Below are 22633 nucleotides of genomic sequence, written 5' to 3' on the forward strand. Positions count from 1 at the left end.
AATTCTTCATTTTCGTTTGGCTTTTGCCAATTCGGCCAACACATCAGAGCCAGACAGGCTCTTCCATTGAGGGAACAGGTGTGTCTTTTCATCTTTGGGCATATATATTAATGAAATTCCAAAATTTTCCTTCAGGGCCTTTATCCGCCAGATTTAAAATAACTTCCGATCGCAATTGAGGGGCCCATTCTCAACAAAATTGGGCTCTTTTGCTGGGAATTTTGAGTGCAAAAAAAAATGACCATCATCAACCGTTGGTGATCAGGTGCTAGTGTAAATAAGGATTATACAAATGAGGGGTCATTAAAAAGCCTGGTAATGTTAATTTGGCATGACACCCCTTAATGGGTTATGTCTTCACACTTCAGTTGCCTAATCACCGAAATTCTTTTGCAAATTTGCATTCTATCTTGCCCACAGAAAATCAAATTGGCTCTCCCATCTATCCCAAAACTCATTTCTTGTCCTCATGGCAGTCAGAATGTACTTTTGCAGCTGTGAGATTAATTAAAAACTACTCTGCTGTTTCTGGATGGTAACAGAAACCTGGTGTACAAAGAAAAAAAAAATGGTAAGCCATGAAACAGATGGTTCTAAATTTTAAGGATAGAATGGAAATTGGAAATTTCAATGCTTCTTCTCTATCTTGGTGCTTGCTGGGAAAAGCCATGCAAGTAGCAGTTGAACTTTTGAGGTTTTAATCAGAATGCAAAATGCTTAGGAATTGCTCATTTTACGAGTGTGGGTTTCGGAGCAGAATGCTTTACAATACAATAGCAGAGTTGGAAGGGACCTTGGAGGTCTTCTAGTCCAACCCCCTGCCTAGGCAGGAAACCCTATACCGTTTCAGACAAATGGCTATCCAACATCTTCTTAAAGACTTCCAGTGTTGGGGCATTCACAACTTCTGGAGGCAACTTCTGTTCCACTGATTAATTGTTCTAACTGTCAGGAAATTTCTCCTCAGTTCTAGGTTGCTTCCCTCTTTGATTAGTTTCCACCCATTGCTTCTTGTTCTACCCTCAGGTGCCTTGGGGAATAGTTTGACTCCCTCTTCTTTGGGGCAACCCCTGAGATATTGGAACACTGCTATCATGTCTCCCCTAGTCCTTTTTTTCATCAAACTAGACATACTCAGTTCCTGCAACCGTTCTTCATATGTTTTAGCCTCCAGTCCCCTAATCCTCTTTGTTGCTCTTCTCTGCACTCTTTCTAGAGTCTCCACATCTTTTTTACATCGTGGCAACCAGAACTGAATGCCGTATTCCAAGTGTGGCCTTACCAAGGCCTTATAAAGTGGTATTAACCCTTCACGGGATCTTGATTCTATCCCTCTGTTGATGCAGCCTAGAACTGTGTTGGCTTTTTTGGCAGCTGCTGCTCACGGCTGGCTCCTATTTAAATGGTTGTCCACTAGGACTCCAAGATCCCTTTCACAGTTACTACTGTTGAGCAAGGTACCACCTATTCTGTACCTGTGCATTTCGTTTTTGTTGCCTAAATGTAGAACCTTACTTTTTTCACCATTGAATTTCATTTTATTAGATAGTGCCCAATGTACAAGTTTGTCAAGATCCTTCTGTATCTATCCTTCTGGTAGGGACCCTGGAAGTCTTCTAGTCCAGCCCCCTGCTCAAGCAGGAGACCCTATACCATTCCAGACAAACAGTTGTCCAGTCTCTTCCTAAAAAACCCCAATGATGGAGCACCCACAACTTCTGGAAGCAAGTCATCCCACCATTTAATTGTTCTAATTGTCAGGAAATTTCTCCTTAGTTCTAGGTTGCATCTCTCCTTCTTTAGTTTCAATCAATTGTTTCTTCTCCTACCCTCAGGTGCTTTGGAGAATAAGTAACTGTGGAGAATATCTCAGTTCTGCAGGTTGAAGGAGGTGGGGGAGTTGGCACCTGGCTAGGGCTCCTTAATTGAATATACATCATATTTCAATTGCACTGGGCAATCCCAGGTGTTTTTTTTTTAAAGGATGCTTTAAGGCAGGAGTGTCCAAACTTGGGAACTTTAATCTCCCGCTGCCATTCTGGCCATTCCACCCATCCAGTTCTGGTCATGTGCAGAGGTGCAAAGACAAAGGATGACCTTGGTTTTTGAGAAATAATTGTTCTAATTGTTCTAATTGTCAGGAACTTTAAGACTTATGGACTTCAACTCCCAGAATTTCCCAGCCAGCTGGGAGTTGAAGTCCACAAATCTTAAAGTTCCCAACTTTGGACATCCCTGCTTTAAGGAATTACAGATGGATGCCATGCAAATATTCTAGATACTCTGAAGGAATTCTTCACTTTTATCAGTAGCTACTAAAAGCCACATCTTCCAAATATCTGTCCAGTACACACACACACACCCGCTAATTTTACCTTCTGTATCAATCCGGTGTAGTAGAACAGGGCATAATTATATATATCGCAACCCATATGAAGAGACATGGTCCATAATAGTTAAGCTTCCTTCAGGAGAGGTGGTCCTTGACCTATGACCACAATTAAGCCCTAAATTTGTTGCTAAGTGAGACGTTTGTTAAGTGAGTTTTGTCCTAGTTTACGACCTTTCTTGCCAGTCGTTCAATGAATCACTGCAGTTGTTCAGTTAGTAACACGGTTGTTAAGCGAATCTGGCTTCCCCGTTGAGATTGCTTCTCAGAAGGTCGCAAAAGGGGATCAGGTAACCCCAGGACCCTGCGACCGTCATAAATACGAGTCAGTTGCCAAGCGTCCTGAATTTTGATCACGTGACTGTGGGGATGTTGTGATGGTCATAAGTATGAAAAATGGTCGTAAGTTCTTTTTTCTAGTGCTGTTGTCACTTTGAACGGTCACTAAATGAACTGTTGAAAGTCAAGGACTATTTGTAGTTTACTACATTCAGGATAAGCCTCAAAATTAGAAGCCCCAATTTCTGAAAAAGTTCGGCATCTTGGATCTTAAAAATAATAATGTCAGGCCTGCAGCCCCCTTTTCTTGTGGGTCTCTGGCCTGCCACACTTTCTATTATTCTGCTATGCATTTTCTATGGTGGTGAAATGGGAGGGGGGATTTTGTAATGAGTTAGAGGATATGCAGCCATAACAAAAATCCTTTCTAGAAAGCCAAGGTCATCCTTTGTCTTTGCATCTCTGCACCTGGATGGAATTGGATGGGGGGAAGCTGCCAGCGTGGCAGTGGGAGATTGGACCATGGGATGGGCTTGTGGGTGTGGACTTTCAACCGGGTGGGGAAAACCGGGAAGCTTTCAGATTTGGGTTTTCCCAGATGTGCCAACGTGGCTCTCTTCATCAATTGGGACTTTGAGCAATCCTTTGCCTGGGACTCTGATTCACTTTCGGATGCTATTTGGGACCCTGACGAATAAAAAAAAATCAGAATAAAGGACAGCCTGCAGCATCCCAGCATGGATGGAGTTCATCTCAATTCACAGTATATTAAAAAGCAAATCCTTCAAGGCGAGAGAGGGAAAGAAAATCAATGGATGAATCATTTAAATAGGATGCAGAAGGAACCGGCCGCTGGTTTTGTCTCCGAGGGACAATTCGTGACTTCAGATAAGGCAGAGAGAGACTTCCGCAGAAGCCAACTTGGACTTTTCTAGGGATGGGAGAATCGCTTGGAGGGGAACCCCCCCCCCCCCGAAGCCCTTCGGGGCCCACAACCAACACAGTGGATTCTATGGGAGTGCCGAGGACACCTGAAAGCAGGCAAAAGACTGGGCCTGTGGGCCTTCCCAGGTAGGCAACCTGTGCTTTGAATAGTGGCCAATATCCGTAGCTCGGGTGTAGGTTCATTCTCTGAGCTGGCGGGTCGGTTTCCAAACATTTCATTACCAGGCTAGGTAACACCTTCAGTTTAGGAGATGTCAGGGTTCTTCTGTTTATAAGAGCTTCATGTGGTCAGTAAGTCTTGTGATAGCAATACCATGTATCCCTGAAAATAAGGTCTTATTTTCTTCTGACCCCCGAAATAAGCGCTTGGCCTTATTTCCGGGGAGTTCTTATTATTTTTGAGGTGCAGGAGGTGGCGAGCTGCTGTGTTGCAATAGTTTCAGGGAGGGCTTATTTTAGGGCATGCGCTCAAAAGCCCCGATTGGGCTTATTATCCAAAGAGGTCTTATTTTCGGGGAAACAGGGTAGCACTTAAGACTCACACGCTGTTTCATAGTGCTTTAACAGCCCCCTCTTGCCCCCAACCATCTGGCTCCTCATTTTAGCGACCACAGAAGGATGGAAAGCTGAGGCAACCATGAGCCTGGTGAGATTCGAACTGCCAAATTGCAGGCAGCTGGCGGTCAGCAGAAATTAGCCTGCAGTACTGCGCTCTAACGACTGCGCCATCGTGATGGGTCAGGTGTGGGTCATGTCAGGTGAGGGTCTTGTGATGGGGAGGTCACGTTGAGACCCTGACCTGGTGGGACTCTCGCCTGACGTGACCTCACTATCCCAAGACTCTCTGACCACATGAAGCCCGAATAAACAGAACACCGACACTGACATCCCTTAGACTCCCCTGAAGATGTTACCTAGCATGGTAACGAAATGTTCAGAAACCGACCCACAAGCTTGGAGAACTAACCTGCTCTTCTTCAACATGGCCTTATGGACTCCCACATACGGGTGCATTGCAACATTTTACCTGGAAGAGTTTCCGGTTGGCATAAGGTACCCAAAGAGATTGTTCCAGAGGCTCCATCCCCCTGACCAACACAGGGGCCACTCAGCCATGCCCATTGGAAACACGGATTGAACACCCCAAAACCCCAAAAGCAAACTTGGAAGCCTTCAGGGCTGGACAAACTCACCATATTCTTCCCGGAGGTGATGGGGGATGTGCGGCTCGAAGCCCTCTTTCTCAGGCACCTCCACAAACTCATCTTCCTCCTCATCCTCATCCTCATCCTGACTTCTCATCTAGGACAAAGAGTTAAAAACGTTCAAGACGCCATGGGGGGGGGGGGAAGAAAATCTAGACGTGCATCTAGCAGAAGCCACAGGCACAATTGTTGGTGTCTTATTACACCCAAAATGTATTTAGTATTTACTTTCTGTAGGCTTGTACTTACGACGGCCGCTGTGTCCCAGGATCACGGGATCCCATTTTGCGACCTTCTGGCAAGCAAAATCCGTGGGAAAACCAGATTCACTTAACAACCGTGTGACTAATTTAACAACTGCTGTGATTCACTTAACCATGACGAGCTGTGTGCGAAAAGGCCCCACAATCTGTCGGTCCGCTCACTCAGAAAGGGATTTGAAAGGGTTGCAATCCTGTGTATCTTTTAAGGAGGGGTTTTACGTTGGATCCAATGAGGGCTGCTTTTCAGCATTTAATAAACCATAACATTTGCTGCTCAAACCCCCTTTGCCAAGGATATCAAGGTAAGTGGGATCATTCTCCCCTCGCTCGTCTTTTTAAGAGTTTACTTTTGAAGGAAATGCAACAAAACCTCTGCTTTTCTCAATGAATGACAGCAAAAATGTAAAAACTCGTGTGTGGCAAGAATTAAAACCCCCAAACCTTTACATGATTGTGTGATGTTTTACACATTCTCCTTGTGGCAGCCGTGTGGGAAAGAATTACAGCCGACATCCTATTTCCCCAGAACCTAATAACACCTTTGGACTCAAGAAATTACTGAAATTACAAGAGGCATACTGTAAATAGATAAAATAAATTGCACATTAAAAGTTAACTGATTCATAAATTTTATACTCGTTATTGCTTCTTTTATGAACTGTCAAATCTCTTTCCATAGTTGGTTTGGGGGGGGGCGGAGGGGGGGGACGCTCTCCCACAATAGGTTAAAAAAAGCCCCCCAGAGGTGCTTTTTTCAAGAGGAAATTGGACTTTCTGGTTTTTCTTTGAAGATGTTTTGCTTCTCATCCAAGAGGCTTCTTCAGCTCCATAGCTCCATACTGAGGAAGCTTTTTGGATGAGAAGCAAAACATCTTCAAAGAAAAACCAGAAAGTCCAATTTCCTCTTGAAAAAAAGCAGAGGGACAGAATCAAGATCACGTGAAGTGTTAAAACCACTTTATAAGGCCTTGTTAAGGCCACACTTGGAATACGGCATCCAGTTTTGGTCACCACGATGTAGAAAAGATGTGGAGACTCTAGAAAGAGTGCAGAGAAGAGCAACAAAGAGGATGAGGGGACTGGAGACTAAAACATATGAAGAACGGTTGCAGGAACTGGGTATGTTTAGCTTAAGAGAAAGAAGGACTAGGGGAGACATGATAGCAGTCTTCCAATATCTCAGGGGTTGCCACAAAGAAGAGGGAGTCAAACTATTCTCCAAGGCACCTGAGGGTAGAACAAGAAGCAGTGGGTGGAAACTAATCAAGGAGAGAAGCAACTTAGAACTGAGGAGAAACTTCCTGACAGTGAGAACAATTCATCAGTGGAACAGAAGTTGCCTCCAGAAGTTGTGAATGCCCCAACACTGGAAGTCTTTAAGAAGATGTTGGATAACCATTTGTCTGAAACGGTATAGGATTTCCTGCCTAGGCAGGGGGTTGGATTAGAAGACCTCCAAGGTCCCTTCCAACTCTACTATTGTATTGTATTGTATTGTAAAAGGACCTTTGGGACAACCAAGACCTGGAGGACGGAGAATCTCCATAGATGTTTTAAAAAAAGGGCATATTTATAATAGCTAATACTTTAGTGTCCCTTAACATATTGTCCATTTGTTTTTTCTTCGAGTTTAACCTCCGAACTTAAAAAGTTCAGGGAACTTTTTAAGAAGTCCCGCATTTGGGTTTTCGATCTGATCTTATGGAAATTCCTGTGCAATTTCTTTTCAGGAATGCAACTGCGCCAGTGATCCCTAACTATGAGAAGTTTGCAGGCTGTGTTTTTGCAAAGTGCGCTTAAAACTTTCTCTTAAGAGAGAGAGAGGAGGAGGGGGGGAGAGAGAGAGAGACAGAAGGAGAGAGACAGAAGGAGAGAGAGACAGAGAGATGGAGACAGAGAGAGAGAAGGAGGGAGGAAGGGAGAGAGAGAGGGAGAGAAAGTATTAATTATGTCTCTTACAGTTCTATTTTCTAAAACATTGAACTGGATCCAATAACCTTCCAGCAGAAATTCGCTGTTAGCGTGGAAAAAGTACAGAGGCCTCTTTAACTTGGTAAACTGGAAGGAAAAGGTTTCTCTTGCTTACGAAGGGCCTTTCGGTCCTACTCAGCCAATTTTTGACCAAGGACAAAAACTGGCTTTTGAATTGAATGCTAAAACATCACTGAACCTTTCCTGCAAGTGACTGATGGGGTATATAAATCCCCAAATCCTTTCCTTCTTCTGGACTGTAACCATGTGTTTGTGAACAGGGGGACTGAGGGCAGGGAACAGGAAATGTAACTTTTGGTTCTTGATCTTGATATTTTTTAGGGTGCTAAATTGGATAAGGACTGGCGTAAACTTGCGTTCTAGGAAAGATTAAAAAAACCAAAAGTTAGGTGGCAGTAGTGGCTCTGCACACAGAGAGAAATAAAGTGAAATATCTTGAATACTTTTGAAGGCAACTGAGTTGGGACTGAAAAGCAGGAGGAAGATGTAGGACTTCTTAAAAAGTTCTGTGAACATTAATGTTGGAATTAAGATTGGAATATTCTTTATTGGCCAAGTGTGATTGGACACACAAGGAATTTTGTCTCCGGTGCAGAAGCTCTCAGTGTACAAACAAACAACAAAGTGATAAATCATCGATGATAAATCATAAGATACAATCATTAATCATAAGATACAAACAACAAGTGATTAAATCAGAAGATACCAATAGTAGGAAAGATGATACAGCCCTACTACCAGTGGTGGGATTCAGCCACTTTGCATCACTTTGGGAGAACTGGTTGTTAACTTTCTGAGCAGTTTGATGAACTGATTATTGGAAGAAATTATCAGGGCAGAGAACTAGTTGTTAAATTATTTGAATCCCACCACTGCCTACTACAGTACATGGGTAAATATCTTTAAGCATAAGACAGTGCTGCGGGAGCTGGATGTTTAGCAGAGGGATGGCCTGGGGGGGAAACTATGATTTCGTATTAAAGATGATTTCATACCAGGTTAAACTGGAAGAAAAGTTAAAATGGAGTTTAAATGTTTGCTGAAACTTCCCAGTCTCGATTTGACACAGATGCTGGAGATTATTCAGGATCACAATCAAGACGCCCCTCCCAGTTAATTCCCAAGAAGAGACGTGTGTAAAACGCAACTGGGGTGACCACATTCCTGCACACTTACCAGTTGAAGAGGCACAAAGATTTCTGCCAGAGAGAGCGGAATAATAAGATGCAAATTCACTCTGTTTAGGCACAATCCATGAAGTGCACATTTAGCCACTATAGAAAGCATTAATCACGGGAAACTGTAATATTTGTTATCAGTCCAACACTAATCAAAAGCCAAGCCTGTCACTTCCACTGACCTGTAAAACGTCCCAATTATACTCTTTGGAAATGACAGGAGCACTTAACTTCCCCGCGGAGCAAATGACGACAATCAATCACGTTTGAATAACAATGAGCCACGGAGCTGAAAATTATTTTTTGTATAGGATCGAGCCAGGAATTTATGAAAGGTGAAAAGCCACCAAGGTTTTAGGGGCGATGATTGCTTTCAGCTAGTACAGGGCATATCAAACACTAAACAGAATTTATGGGTTTTAATTTCCCAAAAGGTAGATGTGGACTTGGTGCTACAATGCATAACATATAATGCCAGGTTTTAAATATGAGGGTCATTTTCATAAAATATTATGCTTATTGTCTGCACCCTTGGATTCGGCGAATAACTTCTTTATTAAGTTCTCATTTGCGGGGGAGGGGGGGAGAAAGAAAAGAAAATTAACACCTTAGCATTAATCCCTCTGTTCCCAAATAAAGACAGTAGCATTCTTATTACTTTAAGCAAGCTGCTTTCCTCATTATTTGTAAAGATAATTTATATATATGGCATTGAGTGGGGAAAAGACATTTAAAGAGCGAACCAGCAGAACTGGGGAGAAACAAGATCATTCCATCCTTCACGTTTCCCCCACTTCTTTTCATTTAAAAATTGCTTATTTTGAAGAAAAACTCTTTTTTGTAGCCAGACAACCAGCAGAATTGTGTTTTTTTATATTTAATGCTTCTAGACCGCCCCCTCTCCCGAAAGGGACTCGGGGCGGTGTACAGTCCATGCAAAATATATCAAAATACAGTAAAAAGTTGAATATGTACAGTTGGCATGGAGGAGGTTAAAAATGTAATTAAAAGAACTGTACAAAGCTAGTATAAATATAAGTTTTTAAACCCCTAAAACAGACACAATAAATTAAAAACAATACCCCTAAAATAACCAGTTAATAGTATATTTGCCAGGAGGGACAGTTGTAATTATGCCAGGCCTGCTAATCGGAACAGGTGAGTCTTCAATTTTTGCCGGAAGGAGCGGAGGTCAGTAGTGGTTCTAATTTCGGGGGGGAGGTCATTCCAGAGGGTTGGGCCCATCACAGAGAAGGCCCTACTCCTTGGTGTCGCCCGTTGGCATTGCCTAGTGGACGGCACCAGGAGAAGTCCCTCTCTGTGTGAGCGAATTGGCCGCAGGGATGTATGTGGGAGGATGCAATCCCGCAAGTAACTAGGTCCCGTGCCATGGAGCGCTTTAAAGATGGTAATCAGCACCTTGAAACGCACCCGAAAAACCACAGGCAGCCAGTGCAGCTCGCGCAGGAGAGGTGTTACGTGGGAGTACCTCGTACTCCCCATCACAGCCCGCGCGGCTGCGTTCTGAACTAACTGCAGTCTCCGGGCGCGTCCCAAGGGCAGCCCCATGTAGAGAGCGTTGCAGTAATCCAGGCGGGACGTCACCAGCGCATGAGTGACCGTGCGTAGGGCATCCCGGTCCAGTAGGGGGCGCAATTGGCGCACCAGGCGAACCTGGTGGAACGCCCCCCTTGCCACGGCTGCCACATGGTCATCCATTGACAGCCGGGCATCAAGGAGGACGCCCAAATTGCGCGCCCGTTCCACAGGGGGCAATTGTTCGCCCCCTATGGCCAGCGATGTAATCAGCTGGCTGAACCGAGGTGCCGGTAGCCACAGCCACTCAGTCTTGGAGGGGTTGAGTTTGAGTCTGTTGTCCCCCATCCAGACCCCGATGGCTTCCAAACACCGGGACATCACTTCGACAGCCTCATTGGGGTGGTTTGGGGTTAATAGTGTTAATTAGACAATGTTGGAATCTCTCTTTTCTAGTTCAAAATGTGGCTTGCACCAACGCAAAACTCGATTTCTGACTCTTGTGGACGTAAAAGTACGCAGTTTGAATGCTCCCTCAGCAGTATAGTAACAAGACGATCAATTCAAGAGAATTTGACAACTTGGTTTAAAGGAAGCCGTGCACCAAACAGAGTCTGGGCAGGCACGAAACCCCGAAGTTGAAGTCTACATCTCTTTTCCATCTGGCACCATCTTGTTTTGGACTGAGAAGATCATCAATGGACAAGCAGGGTTTCCATCTCGCTGCAGTGAGTCGCATAAAAACATTTTTTTAAATCAATCACCACATCAAATTCTTATGGTAGGCGAATCCGGCCTCTCTCCAATGGGAATCAGCTTTGAAGAGCTTCTGTGGTTCCCCTTTGAGATCGAGTGGACTCGCTTTCCTTCTCAGAGAAATCAGCCAACATCTGGGGAGGTCCGGTCCAACAAAGAGAAGGACCAGGGGTGACTTTTTTGTTATTTTTACAAAGAATATCTACTTCGGGTTGCCACAGATGCCAACTAAGCTATCTTAGATGCTTCCTCATGGTCAGCCAGGGTGGACAATTGCTTTAATATATATAGTATAATGGTTTGGTCAGATTTGCTTTATTGGTGAAGGGGAGCGGCATCTTAATTAATTAAATAATTAAATACAGAAATTTATCCATCTACCATGTTCATTCTATCCATCCATCCATCCATCCATCCATCCATCCAACCATTCATCCTTATAGTCTCTCATCTACCCATCCCTCTCTTCTATCCATCCATTGTACCATCTGTCTGTCTATCCTAACATATCCTGTCTGTCTGTCTGTCTGTCTACCTACCTACCTCTATATCTATCTATCTATCTATCTATCTATCTATCTATCTATCTATCTATCTATCTATCTATCTATCTATCTATCTATCTATCTATCTATCTATCTATCATCTATCATCTATCTACAACAATTCAAAGACGCACAACCCACAACTGCAGACACATCCGTAGGGGGAAAAAAACGGAAAAAAGGAAGCCAATGTGATTAGCTCACCGACTCTGAATTTCTGAAAAATAGAAGCCACTTTGTAGCTTACAATGTGGGCAACCAACATCTTCTTCCCTCCCCTCATGAAACCGCTTCCACTCAGGCGTGAGCGTAAGTAGGGCCCAGAGTTGAGTTGTGATCTTTTTCCGCTAATGTGAGGTAATCCTCTCATAAGTGAACTCTAAACTTCATTTGTCTTTCAGCAGGCTTGATGACTATGCATTTAAAAACCCATTCTCTCTTATAAACTAAAAATTAAGCGTACTCAACTGTGGTGGCCGTCACTGCACCTGCTATTTATATGCTAATATCCTCACCAGAAGATCTTGCAAATTATTCTACCACACCAATATCTCACGCTCATCTACTCACAGGGGTATTTCTGCCCCCTCTTCTTGCGAGGATTTTTGGCCAAGGAATTGCTCTCTCTCACTCATATTCTCTCATATTCTCTCATTCTCTCTCACGTTCTCTTTCATTCTCTCTCTATTCTCTTTCTCATTCTCTCTTTCTCATTCTCTCTTTCTCTCTCTCATTCTCTCTTTATTCTCTCTCATATTCTCTCATTCTCTCCCACATGCTTTCATTCCCTCTCATTCCCTCTCTCTCTTCTCTCTCTCATTCCCTCTTTCTCTCATTCCGTCTGTCTGTCTGTCTATCTATCTATCTTCTATTTATCGATACATCTATCTATCTATCTATCTATCTATCTATCTATCTATCTATCTATCATCTATCCATCGATACATCTATACATCGATACATCTATCTATTTATCTATCTATCTATCTATCTATCAATCTATCTATCTATCTACCTATCTATCTTCTATCTGTCTATCATGTTTGGAATGGAACCAATTGATACGAGGAAACTTTACATTTTGAATTTCGCCCAAATAGAGTCCAATTGCCTTGAAGGAAGGGAAGGGAAGGCTTGTAAAAGCCACATGCTGCACTGGGGGCCGTTTAGCGGCGTATAAAAATCTTTGGAATCGACTGACAGTTAGAACGACTGCCAAGATTCTTCATTGGGATGCAGATTTTTATAACCTTGTCAATTCGGGAACTTTTAAATAAAATGTTAACGCCACATAAATCAGGCACTAACTAGTCTCCATTTTTCTCTTTTTCCAAACCAGCAAATTATGGAATGAGCTCCCGGATCAGCCAATGCATTTAATTGGATTACAACAATTCACTTAGTGACCGTTTAAAGTTATGAAAATGGATTTATGACCATTTTCCCCACTGGCGACCATTGCAGCCTCCATGTGTCACGTGATCAAAATCCAGAGGCTTGGCAACTGGCTCATATTTACGACGGTCGCAGTGTCCTGGGGTCACGTGATCCCCTTTTGCGACCAACTGACAAACAAAGACAATGGGGGAAACCAGATTCACTTCACAACCGTGCCACTAACTTCAACACCCAGTGACTCACTTAATGACCGAGGCAAGAAAAGCTGTAAAATGAGGCAAAACTCACTTAACCAATGTCTCTTGCTTAGCAACATAGGTTTTGGGAGTCAATTGTGGTCGTAAGTCAAGGACTACTTAAATAATGTACATAATGCTGTTCCGCAGTCCAAATGGATCTGGAATATATTTCGGAGTTTCGACCTGGGATAGACATGGAAAGATTGGGGACTAAATAACTCTGAGGGAGAGGAGTGGTTGAGAAATATGGGGAACGAATGAATTTCTTTCCCCATGTCAACTCTGGCATCTGAACCTAGGCGTAATTTCATATTTTTTTCTCAGAAAACAAGAAAATTAGCAGAGCCACGAAGGGTGCCTATTTGCTTTTAAAGGCCACTGTCAGCCTCTGTTTCGCTATTTGCTTTCAGCTGCCATTGAAACGGGGGGGGTATTTGGGAGGGGAAGTTTAAGCACAGGAGAGATGGTAAAAAGGGAGTTTTGGTCTCACCGTCTACTGCGCATGCTGGAGACTAGCGCTTGGTGTCGGTCAAGGCCAACCGTCCTGCATACCTACCTGATGATGCTCCTTGAAGATGGAACTCACATGACACCTAAGGGATTTGCAGATTAGACACTGGGATGAGGGTTACCAGGAGGAGGGGGTTGGACAAATATTGATATGTATGATTTCGCGCACTTTTGCCTCAGATCTTGCTTTGCTTAGCTGCTATCTTTTTTCATAATCAGTAAAAGTACTCTTAATCCTGCAAAGTGGAGTTAAGTGGTTTCTTTCTTGGTTGCTGAGGGAGGCCGGCTTGACAGATTCACTCTGAACCAGAATGTCCCAACTGGAACATCTCTACAAAAGGATGGGTTGATAACTCTGGAGTACTACTTATTAAGTTATTTTTTTAGCCTTGAATTTAAAGTTTAAATATGAGGATTGCCAAATGTATCACACTAGCGTGGCAGTCCTGAAAATGCATTTTTGACCACGAGTCGAAATAAAACAACTTTCTTTGCAAACCGGAAGGACAAAGGCATTTGGAGATTAGCTGGGCTGCAACTCATGTTCCTGCAAGGAAGTAAGAGAGATGCATTTTACCCTGCATCTGGCATTATACTATTCTTGCAACTAAGACGTTTCATCCCGTCCATCTTGCCACGAAAGAGCTGTGTTTTGTATCAGTGAGGTTCCTGTACAATTTATGAGCATTAGGTCAGCAGAGGAAGAGCAGGAGGCCCTTTGCAAGTCCTCCACTAAAATTAAAGCTCTTCATAATTGCAATCCAAGCAGCTGTTTTGCGGCCATTGATTCCAGCCACTAACTGAATTGCCTGTATTATTTCAGTAAAGTAACACGCTCTTCAAACTGCCATATATCCAAAGCCTCAACTTTTGCTTTGTTTTCCAAAATTCAAATTCAACCATATGCTTCCCTCTAGATCAGTGATGGCGAACCACAGGTGGCACGCGGAGCCATTTGTCGGGGCACGCGAGGCACTGCCCTGCCAGCTGGCCAGAGCGCTGAGTTCACCCTTTATAGGAGCCTGGGGAGGGCGAAAAGAGCCTCCCCTGTCTCCCCCCCGGAGGCCCTCTGGAGGCTTCATGAGCTTTCCTGAAGCCTGCGGAGTGCAAAAAAACGGCCCTACGGGCAAACTGGAAGTTCGGGAACGGACTTCCTGTTTGGTCGGAGGATCATTTTGACTGCCCCGGAGGCATCAGGGAAGCCTCTTGATGGTCCCTGAAGCCTTCAGAGCGCTTAAAACGACCCTCTGAGCAAACCGGAAGTCACTTCCTGTTTTCTCGGAGGGTCGTTTTGACTCCTCCGGACGCTTCAGGGAAGCTTCCTGAAGGTCGCTGAAGCCTCCGTGGGGCTTCCGGGGGGGTGGGGGAGGCTGTTTTCGCCCTCCCCAGGCTCCTATAAAGCCTCTGGAGCCTGGGAAGGGTGTAAAGAGCATGCAAAAATGGGAGGTTGCGCCTGTAGTGCGCGCATGCGCACTGGGGAGTCACACATTGCATTATGGGTGCAGCACGCCTGCACACGACCCCCCTGCCCTCCCCCCACTTGTGGCACGCGAGCCAAAGAAGGTTCGCCATCGCTGGACTAGATGGTCACAAAATATTATTTAAGGCTAAACGTTTAATTGAAATGTAAAATGGTATTGAAAATTGGCTGAATGTTTAAATAAATAAAGGTATCTGCATCTTTTCACTTTTCTAAGGCTGATCTTCCAACCTTCTGCTACTTCCCTTCATGTTACTACTCCTGACATAGTTAGTTTGCAGAAGGTCTAAAGAACAGTATGACCTGTTGTGGCAGATCTCACCAAATGAGATGTGACCACACTCTTAAAAGAAAAATTTAGCCAATAGCAAGTTTAGAAACAGTTTAGAAAAGAGGGTTCACTCCCCCACACCCCCATTTCAAGTTATGGTCATTTTAGATTATCTCACTTAAGAAAGATTTTGTAATGATGTCAGCAGAGAAATACCCAGCATGAAGAAAACAGCGCCCCCTAATGGCCACTGAAAACGCTCCTAGATCAATATAAGCCCTGAATTACAAGATATTCACCTGGGAAACAGATACAGGTGGTCCTCGCTTAATGGCCACCCGCTTAGTGACTGTTCAAAGTTACATCTGGCCGGACAAGAGGGACTCATAGGACAGGTCCTCGCAGTTGTGGCTGTTGCAGAATTAAGAGAATTATGAGATTGCAATTCGGGCACTCAAGAGACCAGCTTGGCATTGTGATTGCTGCGTTGTCTTGTGGTCGCACAATTCGCTACTTGAGAGCTTCTGACAAGCAAAGCCAATGGGAAGCTGGCGAGAGACCCCAAAGGATGGTTACGTGGCCACGGGACGCCTAACGACAGCAACTGGGTCTGCCCAAACTGCCATCCTTATTTAGACCGTGGTGCTTCCTCATTCCTACGTAGCATTACAGATTCCCAGGAAGTCCTTGACTTACAACCATAGTTGAGCCCAAAATTACTGCTGTTTAAGTGAGACATTCGTTAAGCAACTTTTGCCCCATTTTACGACCTTTCCTGCCGCCGTTGCTAAGCGAATTGCTGCAGCTGATACAGTTAGTAACCCTGGATGTTAAGTGAATCCGTGTCCCCCATTAGCTTTGCTTGTCAGAAAGTCGCAAAAGGGGATCGCGTGACCCCAGGATGCTGCAACCATCTAAGTACGAGTCAGGCAACTGAAGTCTGATCCCGTGACCCTGCGGTCGTACCTTTTTCCAGTGATACGGCAATGGTCGTAAGTATGAATCAGTGGCCAAACCTCTGAATACTTATCCCGTCACCCTGGGGATGCTGCAAAGGTCATGAGTGTGACAAACCTTCACAAGTCCCATTTTTCAATGCTGCTGCAATCTTGAACGGTCACTAAATGAAGTGTCGTAAGTCGAGGACTACCTGTAGACTTCTGGATGCTGCCACCTTTGAACCCCCACATGGCCCTGGGCCAGATCCCTTGGAGGATCTTTCTCCCTCCTGCCTGATCTGACCGCGTGGGCATAATCTGGGCAGCGCTGACAAAGCCCCCTGAAATGGCAGCTGCCCCGTGCAAGGGGCTCCCCAGGAAAACAAGCCCAGCCCCAGCCATACTGGCCCTCTGGGAAGACCTGGAAAGGCGCTCCGGTGGGGGTGTAGGCATCGAGCAGAACAAAAGAGTTAAAAAGGACCTTGGAGGTCCTCTAGTCCAACCCTCTGCTCAAGCAGGAGAACCTGTTCCCGGGATGGCTAACCTTTTTGTCATTGCGTGCCCAAAGCACCCATAGTGCAATGTGTGTGCGATGCTCCCCACCGCCCCATGCATGCATGTGCGACCCCTCCATGCTCCTCCTGCCCTATGCATGTATGTGCCGCCCCCCCCCCCCCCCACATGCCCCTGCAACCCCCACACCCCATTTTGGGTCTACCAGGCCTCTTCGCTGCCTCCTCTTCTTCTTCTTCTTCTCCTCTTCCTCCTTCCCCCCGCCTCCCTCTTCCCTCCAAAGATGGGGCACAGGAGGGCGTGCCACATGCCCTCGCACTCTCCCCTGCCCCCACACATGCGCACATGTCTCCCGCATGTGCCCTGCCCCCTGGGCATCTGCAGCAAAGACCCGAAGGTCAACTGGCCGGTGGGAGGCAGGCGTGCATGCACAGTGGAGCTCGGCTGGGGCAATGGCTCGCGTACCCACAAAGAGGGCTCTGTGCCTGCCACCTGCGCCATGCATGCCACAGCTTCTCCACCACAGGCCCACACCATTCCAGACAAGTGGTCGTCCAATCAGTTCCCGAAACCCTCCAGCAGCCACAACCTCTGGAAGGAAGCCGTTCTTTTGGTGAATTAATAGAGTAACAGAGTTGGAAGGGAGCTTGGAGGTCTTCTAGTCCATCCCCCTGCTCAAGCAAGAAACCCTTTACCATCGTTCAGACACCCAGGGTTTAATGGTGTCACGGTAGGCATTTAAGGCTTTACACTTTGCAATACTGTACACCGGGAAGGGAGGTTGGGTGCCTCTGCTGACACACCGCAGGGAAGACAAATGTGTGCACAAGGCCTTCCGTTTTAATCCGAGCTTCTTCGTTGGCTCCCTCACTTGTCTTGTTCAAGAATGGCACACCGACCGTTTGGCAGGAAGTGTGAAATTGGAAAGCCAAATGACTTTCCTGCAGCCACTGAGCGAGAAAGCCCGTCCTTGGCTTGTTTATAAACAAAAGGGGTTTTCAAAATGTAATTTTTAACATGGAACATTAATAATCCAAAGCAAATGCTACGGAAAAAAGGGCTTCACAGGTAGCTAATTATTGCAAGCAACGAGCTAATTTTATGACACATAAAAATACCCAACGCAGTTCCAAGAATAAAATCGGTAAAAGGGAAACTGTCTGCTTATGATAGTCAATGACCAGTCAATGTGACAAGCAGAAAACAGCACCAGACAACCAAGAGAACAAATAAAATATACGGTACATTAACAAACTAGAGAATGTGAGGACTTCATGAGCTATTTAAGATGTACCACCTGGTCTGTAATCAACTCAAGCTGTGGTAAATATTGTCATAAAAGAGAGTAAAATAAAATGTGGCTTATAATGGGGAACGCATTTAAACATGCTTGTGTAACCGAAAAGAATAAACTTCTCTTTGAGTGTTACAAAGGCAACAAAGCTGGAGAATTGGCAATTAAAGCACTGTTGCTCAACCTCAACATATCTGTTAAGTGATGTGGACTTCAACTCCCAGAATTCCCCAGCCAGCCAAGAATTAATAAGGGGTCCTTTGCTGCTCTCGGAATTCAGTTGGTTTCTTGCAGACGTTTCATTACCCAAACTAGGTATCATCAACAGTTTCTAGAAGGGAGTGGGGATTGTGGAGTGGGGAAGGAGGAAGAGGGGTGAGGAAGAGGAGGAGGAGGACTGAGGGGTCCTTGGTGCTCTCTGAGTGAGCTTGCTTGCAGACGCTTCATTCCCCAAACTAGGTAACATCATCAGTGGTAGTTAAGGAGTGCAGTTTGCAAACCCCACTCCCTTCTAGCACTGATGATGTTACCTAGTTGGGTAATGAAGCGTCTGCAAGAAAACCACCAAGCTCAGAGAGCATCATTTCAACCCTGTGCTACAAATATTCTCCTTTATTGGCAAGAATCAATAAATAGCCTATTAAGAAAATACAGTCACTTCAATTTCAGGATTCATTAGAAATATCGTGTTCGACTCACCCATTTTTTCTTCTCTTTAAAATCAATGTTCATTTTTTTAGTCTTCTCCAAAGCCGCCTCCAACCTATTTTTAAGGTCAATGGCTTGTCTCAGGCGATCGTCGCTTATCGCAGCCCTGGTGAATAACTAAAAATTACAAATTAGTCAGTTCATCTAAAATGGGGAGTGCATTTCACAGACAAGGAGAAATAATAGCAGTTTGCAACACTTAACTACTGGTGGCTCCTCTGTTTATTTCAAATTGACAAAAATAATGCAGAGAAAAATAAGGAGCTAAAAATCTTACACAATTTCTCCTTAATTCCAGGTTGCTTCTCTCCTTGGTTAGTTTCCATCCATTGTTTCTTGCCTTGCCTTCAGGTGCTTTGGAGAATAGGTTGACCCCCTCTTGACCCCACAAATACTGGAAGACTGCTATCATGTCACCCCTGGTCCTTCTCTTTGTTAGACTAGACCCCAAAAGCATCTTAGCTGTTTTGGTCCCCAAGATCTCAGCACCAATGTAATTACAGAGTTGAAAGCCATCCAACTTCTTTCTTAAGTTAATTTTTTAAAAAAGGCTTACCTGAATCCAAGACTGCACCGATGGCAAATATTTATTCGTTATGAGCTTAAAACTATCTGAAAGGTTATTTATGATGGCTGCATTGTCTTCATTCTCACTCAGTTTCACATCTAGCAGGAACAAAAGAAGTAAAAGATCAAATTTCTCTCTCAGTATTCTTGTGTATTTTTCTCTCTCTCTGTGTATATATACAGTATAGGTACATACATACAATGCACATAAACTGAACATACACAATGTGTACAATTATACAATAGCAGAGTTGGAAGGGACCTTGGAGGTCTTCTAGTCCAACCCCCTGCCTAGGCAGGAAACTATACCGTTTCAGACAAATGGCTATCCTACATCTTCTTAAAGACTTCCAGTGTTGGGGCATTCACAACTTCTGGAGGCAACTTCTGTTCCACTGATGAATTGTTCTCACTGTCAGGAAATTTCTCTCCTCAGTTCTAAGTTGCTTCTCTCCTTGATTAGTTTCCACCCATTGCTTCTTGTTCTACCCTCAGGTGCCTTGGAGAATAGTTTGACTCCCTCTTCTTTGGGGCAGCCCCTGAGATATTGGAAGACAGCTATGGTGTCTCCCCTAGTCCTTCTTTCTCTTAAGCTAGACATACCCAGTTCCTGCAACCATTCTTCATGTGTTTTAGTCTCCAGTCCCCTCATCCTCTTTGTTGCTCTTCTCTGCACTCTTTCTAGAGTCTAGTGTACAGAGAGAAACACAGACAGCACTGATAAATTCAATAAAAAAACAGTTACAGTGACTGTTACTGTTCAAAGGGACCTTGGAGGTCTTCCAGTCCAACCCTCTGCTCAGGCAGGAAAGCTCTATACCATTTCAGACAAGTGGCTATCCTGTCTCTTCTTAAAATCCTCCAGTGATGGAGCATTCACAACTTCTGGAGGCAAATTCTGTTCCACTGGTTAATTGTTCTAACTGTCAGGAAGTTTCTCCTAGATTGCTCTTCTCCCTGGTTTAATTTATTGCTTCTCTTCCGTTTCATTATTTTCAAGAACAATGGTTCAACATTATCCTTGAAAATAACGTTTCCGATGCACAAAATTGTAAAATGGAAAAAATTCCCTCAGAGGGAGAAATAACTAAAAAAAATATTAGACTGCAGAAATGAACAGATTAACATTGGCAATTGAAGAGAAGGAAGAATCAGAGTATTATGAGGATGTTTTCAATCACTGGATAGAAAATGAATATAGACAAAAAGAAACAGAAAATTGAATCATTTGGAAAAGAATGTAGAATTATAGGAGAGGAGCTGAATTAAAAGGCAATTGAAATGTAAAGGTAAGATAAAAATAGATTAAAAATGATGTAACTGTTAAATATGATGATACAAAGATTGTGTTGACACACTGTAAGGTTAACGATGTAAGAGGAGTTATGGAAAAATAAAAAAAACTTTTAAAAAAAGAAATAGAGTCAAGTACCTGGAGAGACTTCAAGACTGAGGCTGTATTTGCAAGAACCGAGCCCGTGGCTGCGAAGAAACATTGTTGGATCCTCGTCTCCCATAACGCCGAGAGAAGTCGAGGTGGGCTTTAAGGGATCTTCTGGGCCGTGGTCCTTCTCCGTGTCTCCATCAGAGTCTCGGCGATCAGTTTTTGGCCCTGGAGAAACAGCAGGGAGGTCCTTGCTACAACAAGGCTGTTGATCCTGATCCCTGAAGGCTCCTTGCTGGTTTGCAACCTGCACCAAAGATCGGGGGGTTGTTTGGCCCACTTGGCCTCTCCTCCAATCTGGGGTTTCAATCTCATGCATGGTGAAGTCCAAAGGATCTGGAACCAGCAGCTGAAAGCAGCTCTCCAGCTCGGTCAGCACAGACTGGATTTCTGGAGACGTATCTGGCAAGTGAATTCAGGACATTTAAGGCAGGCGGGCACCAAAAGCCTCTTCCAAAGGATTAGTTCACCCATGTAAAGTCAGCAATTCATTCGGGGTACAGGTGGCCCTCGCCTTACAGCAACCATGGAGGCCAAAGTTTCTCTTGCTGAACTAGACATCTGTTAAGTGAGTTCTGCCCCGTTTTACGACCTTTCTTGCTGCAGTTGTTAAGTGAATCAATGCAATTGTCAAGTGGGTAACATGATTGTTAAGTGAACCTGGATTCGCCATTGCCAGGAGGTCGCAAAAGGGGATTACGTGACCCCCAGGACACTGCAACCGTCATAAGTATGAGTCAGTAGCCAAACAGCTGAACTCTGATCACATGACTCTGGGGAGGCTGCAACAGTCATGTGAAAAACTATCTATCAATCATATATCCATTCATCAGTTGATCCAATGCTTACTAATCAGCATGCACAAAATAAAACGATTGCTGCTCTCTTTTAGAATTAGCATTCTTGATTGGCCAAGTGTGATTAGACACACAAGGGATTTGTCTCTGGTGCATAAACTCTCCGTGTAAATACAACAATATAATGATAGATCATCAGAGTCATTGTAAAGTTACATTCATCATAAAACTTTAGATACAACACTTAGTGATAGTCATAGGATGCTAATTAAGTAATCCACATACATCACACTAGGGTACCAAATAAACAATATAAAGTGTAAGATATAAGCAACAAAGTTATAGTCATAAGAAGGTAAGGAGTTAATAGGGAAGATGAGAATAATGATAATCCTGCCTTTATAGATAGTTTGACAGTGTGGTGGGAATTTTAAAACGTATGTAACTTTTGACCAAGAGGTTTGGTGGATGGGATACAGAGACAGATTGGCACAAGCTTAGAAAGTTTTCAGACCTTCATCAGTTCAATTTTCTTACCTTTCACTGTGATCATTTTATTTTTCCCCAACACAGACCCTTACCGACTTCCGATCTACAAACAGATCATCATTTACAGCAATGGTCCTGTGGATGAAACCTCCAAACACCAAGAAGAATGTGGCAGGGACACCCAGAAATAACAGGGGGCGAAATAAACCACCCATCTCTCACCTTCCATTTCCTTTTCCGCTTTTTGGGCTTTATCCTTGTAAATATTATCCAATCGTTTCTGCCTTTCTTCATCTCTCTTTCGCTCTGCTAATGTTCTGGCATGGACATCTTGAAAATCTACCTAAAAAGGAACAGGAGAAAATTAAGTCCCATTTAATTCAACAGGCACTTTCCAAACATGATAAAAATCTGCATTTGGTTCCATATTGGTCATTTATAAATTGTTAATACTGCTGGTGAATAGTGTTGACTGGTGTCTAGCATTTTCTTTGGTGCTGCACATTCATCAGTAAAGATTATTTCCTTATATTTTTTCAGTCTCTCCCCGCCTTTCAAGAGGATGCATGAAAGCTGTTCTCCAGGAGTTTATAGAAGTTGTACAAAAAGGGATGAATTCATCCAAATATTTTATTTATTTAAACTTATTGGCTGCCAACTCCAGAGGACTCTGGGTGGTGCACAGAACTAAAATATTAAGGCAAAAGAAAGCAAAGATAGTACTGGTGGTAATAAGCACCTCAGATGCAATCCCAAAACATCTGGAATTACCACTTGAACACCGTTGGCATTGACAAAATCACCATCAGTCAATTGCAAAAGGCAGCTTTATTCAGAACAGCTTACATCCTGCCACGATCCCTTTAACACTATCAAAACATGACATCTGGCTACCTC

General features: G+C 44.0%; 1 protein-coding gene across 1 annotated transcript in view; it reads right to left on the reverse strand.

Moving 5' to 3' along the window:
* Nucleotides 1–22633, reverse strand: part of UVSSA (UV stimulated scaffold protein A) — a 44348-nt gene that overhangs the window by 18262 nt on the left and 3453 nt on the right. The window contains exons 4-8 of the mRNA XM_081946756.1: nt 21959–22079; nt 20439–20852; nt 18996–19105; nt 18431–18556; nt 4807–4915 (exon numbers count right to left, since the gene is read on the reverse strand). Of these exons, the coding sequence (XP_081802882.1) occupies nt 4807–4915; nt 18431–18556; nt 18996–19105; nt 20439–20852; nt 21959–22079 (880 nt within the window). The remainder of the gene's footprint in view (nt 1–4806; nt 4916–18430; nt 18557–18995; nt 19106–20438; nt 20853–21958; nt 22080–22633) is intronic.

The sequence above is a fragment of the Natrix helvetica genome (genome assembly GCF_964273705.1).
Source record: "Natrix helvetica genome assembly, chromosome: 3".
Lineage (NCBI taxonomy): Eukaryota > Metazoa > Chordata > Lepidosauria > Squamata > Natricidae > Natrix > Natrix helvetica.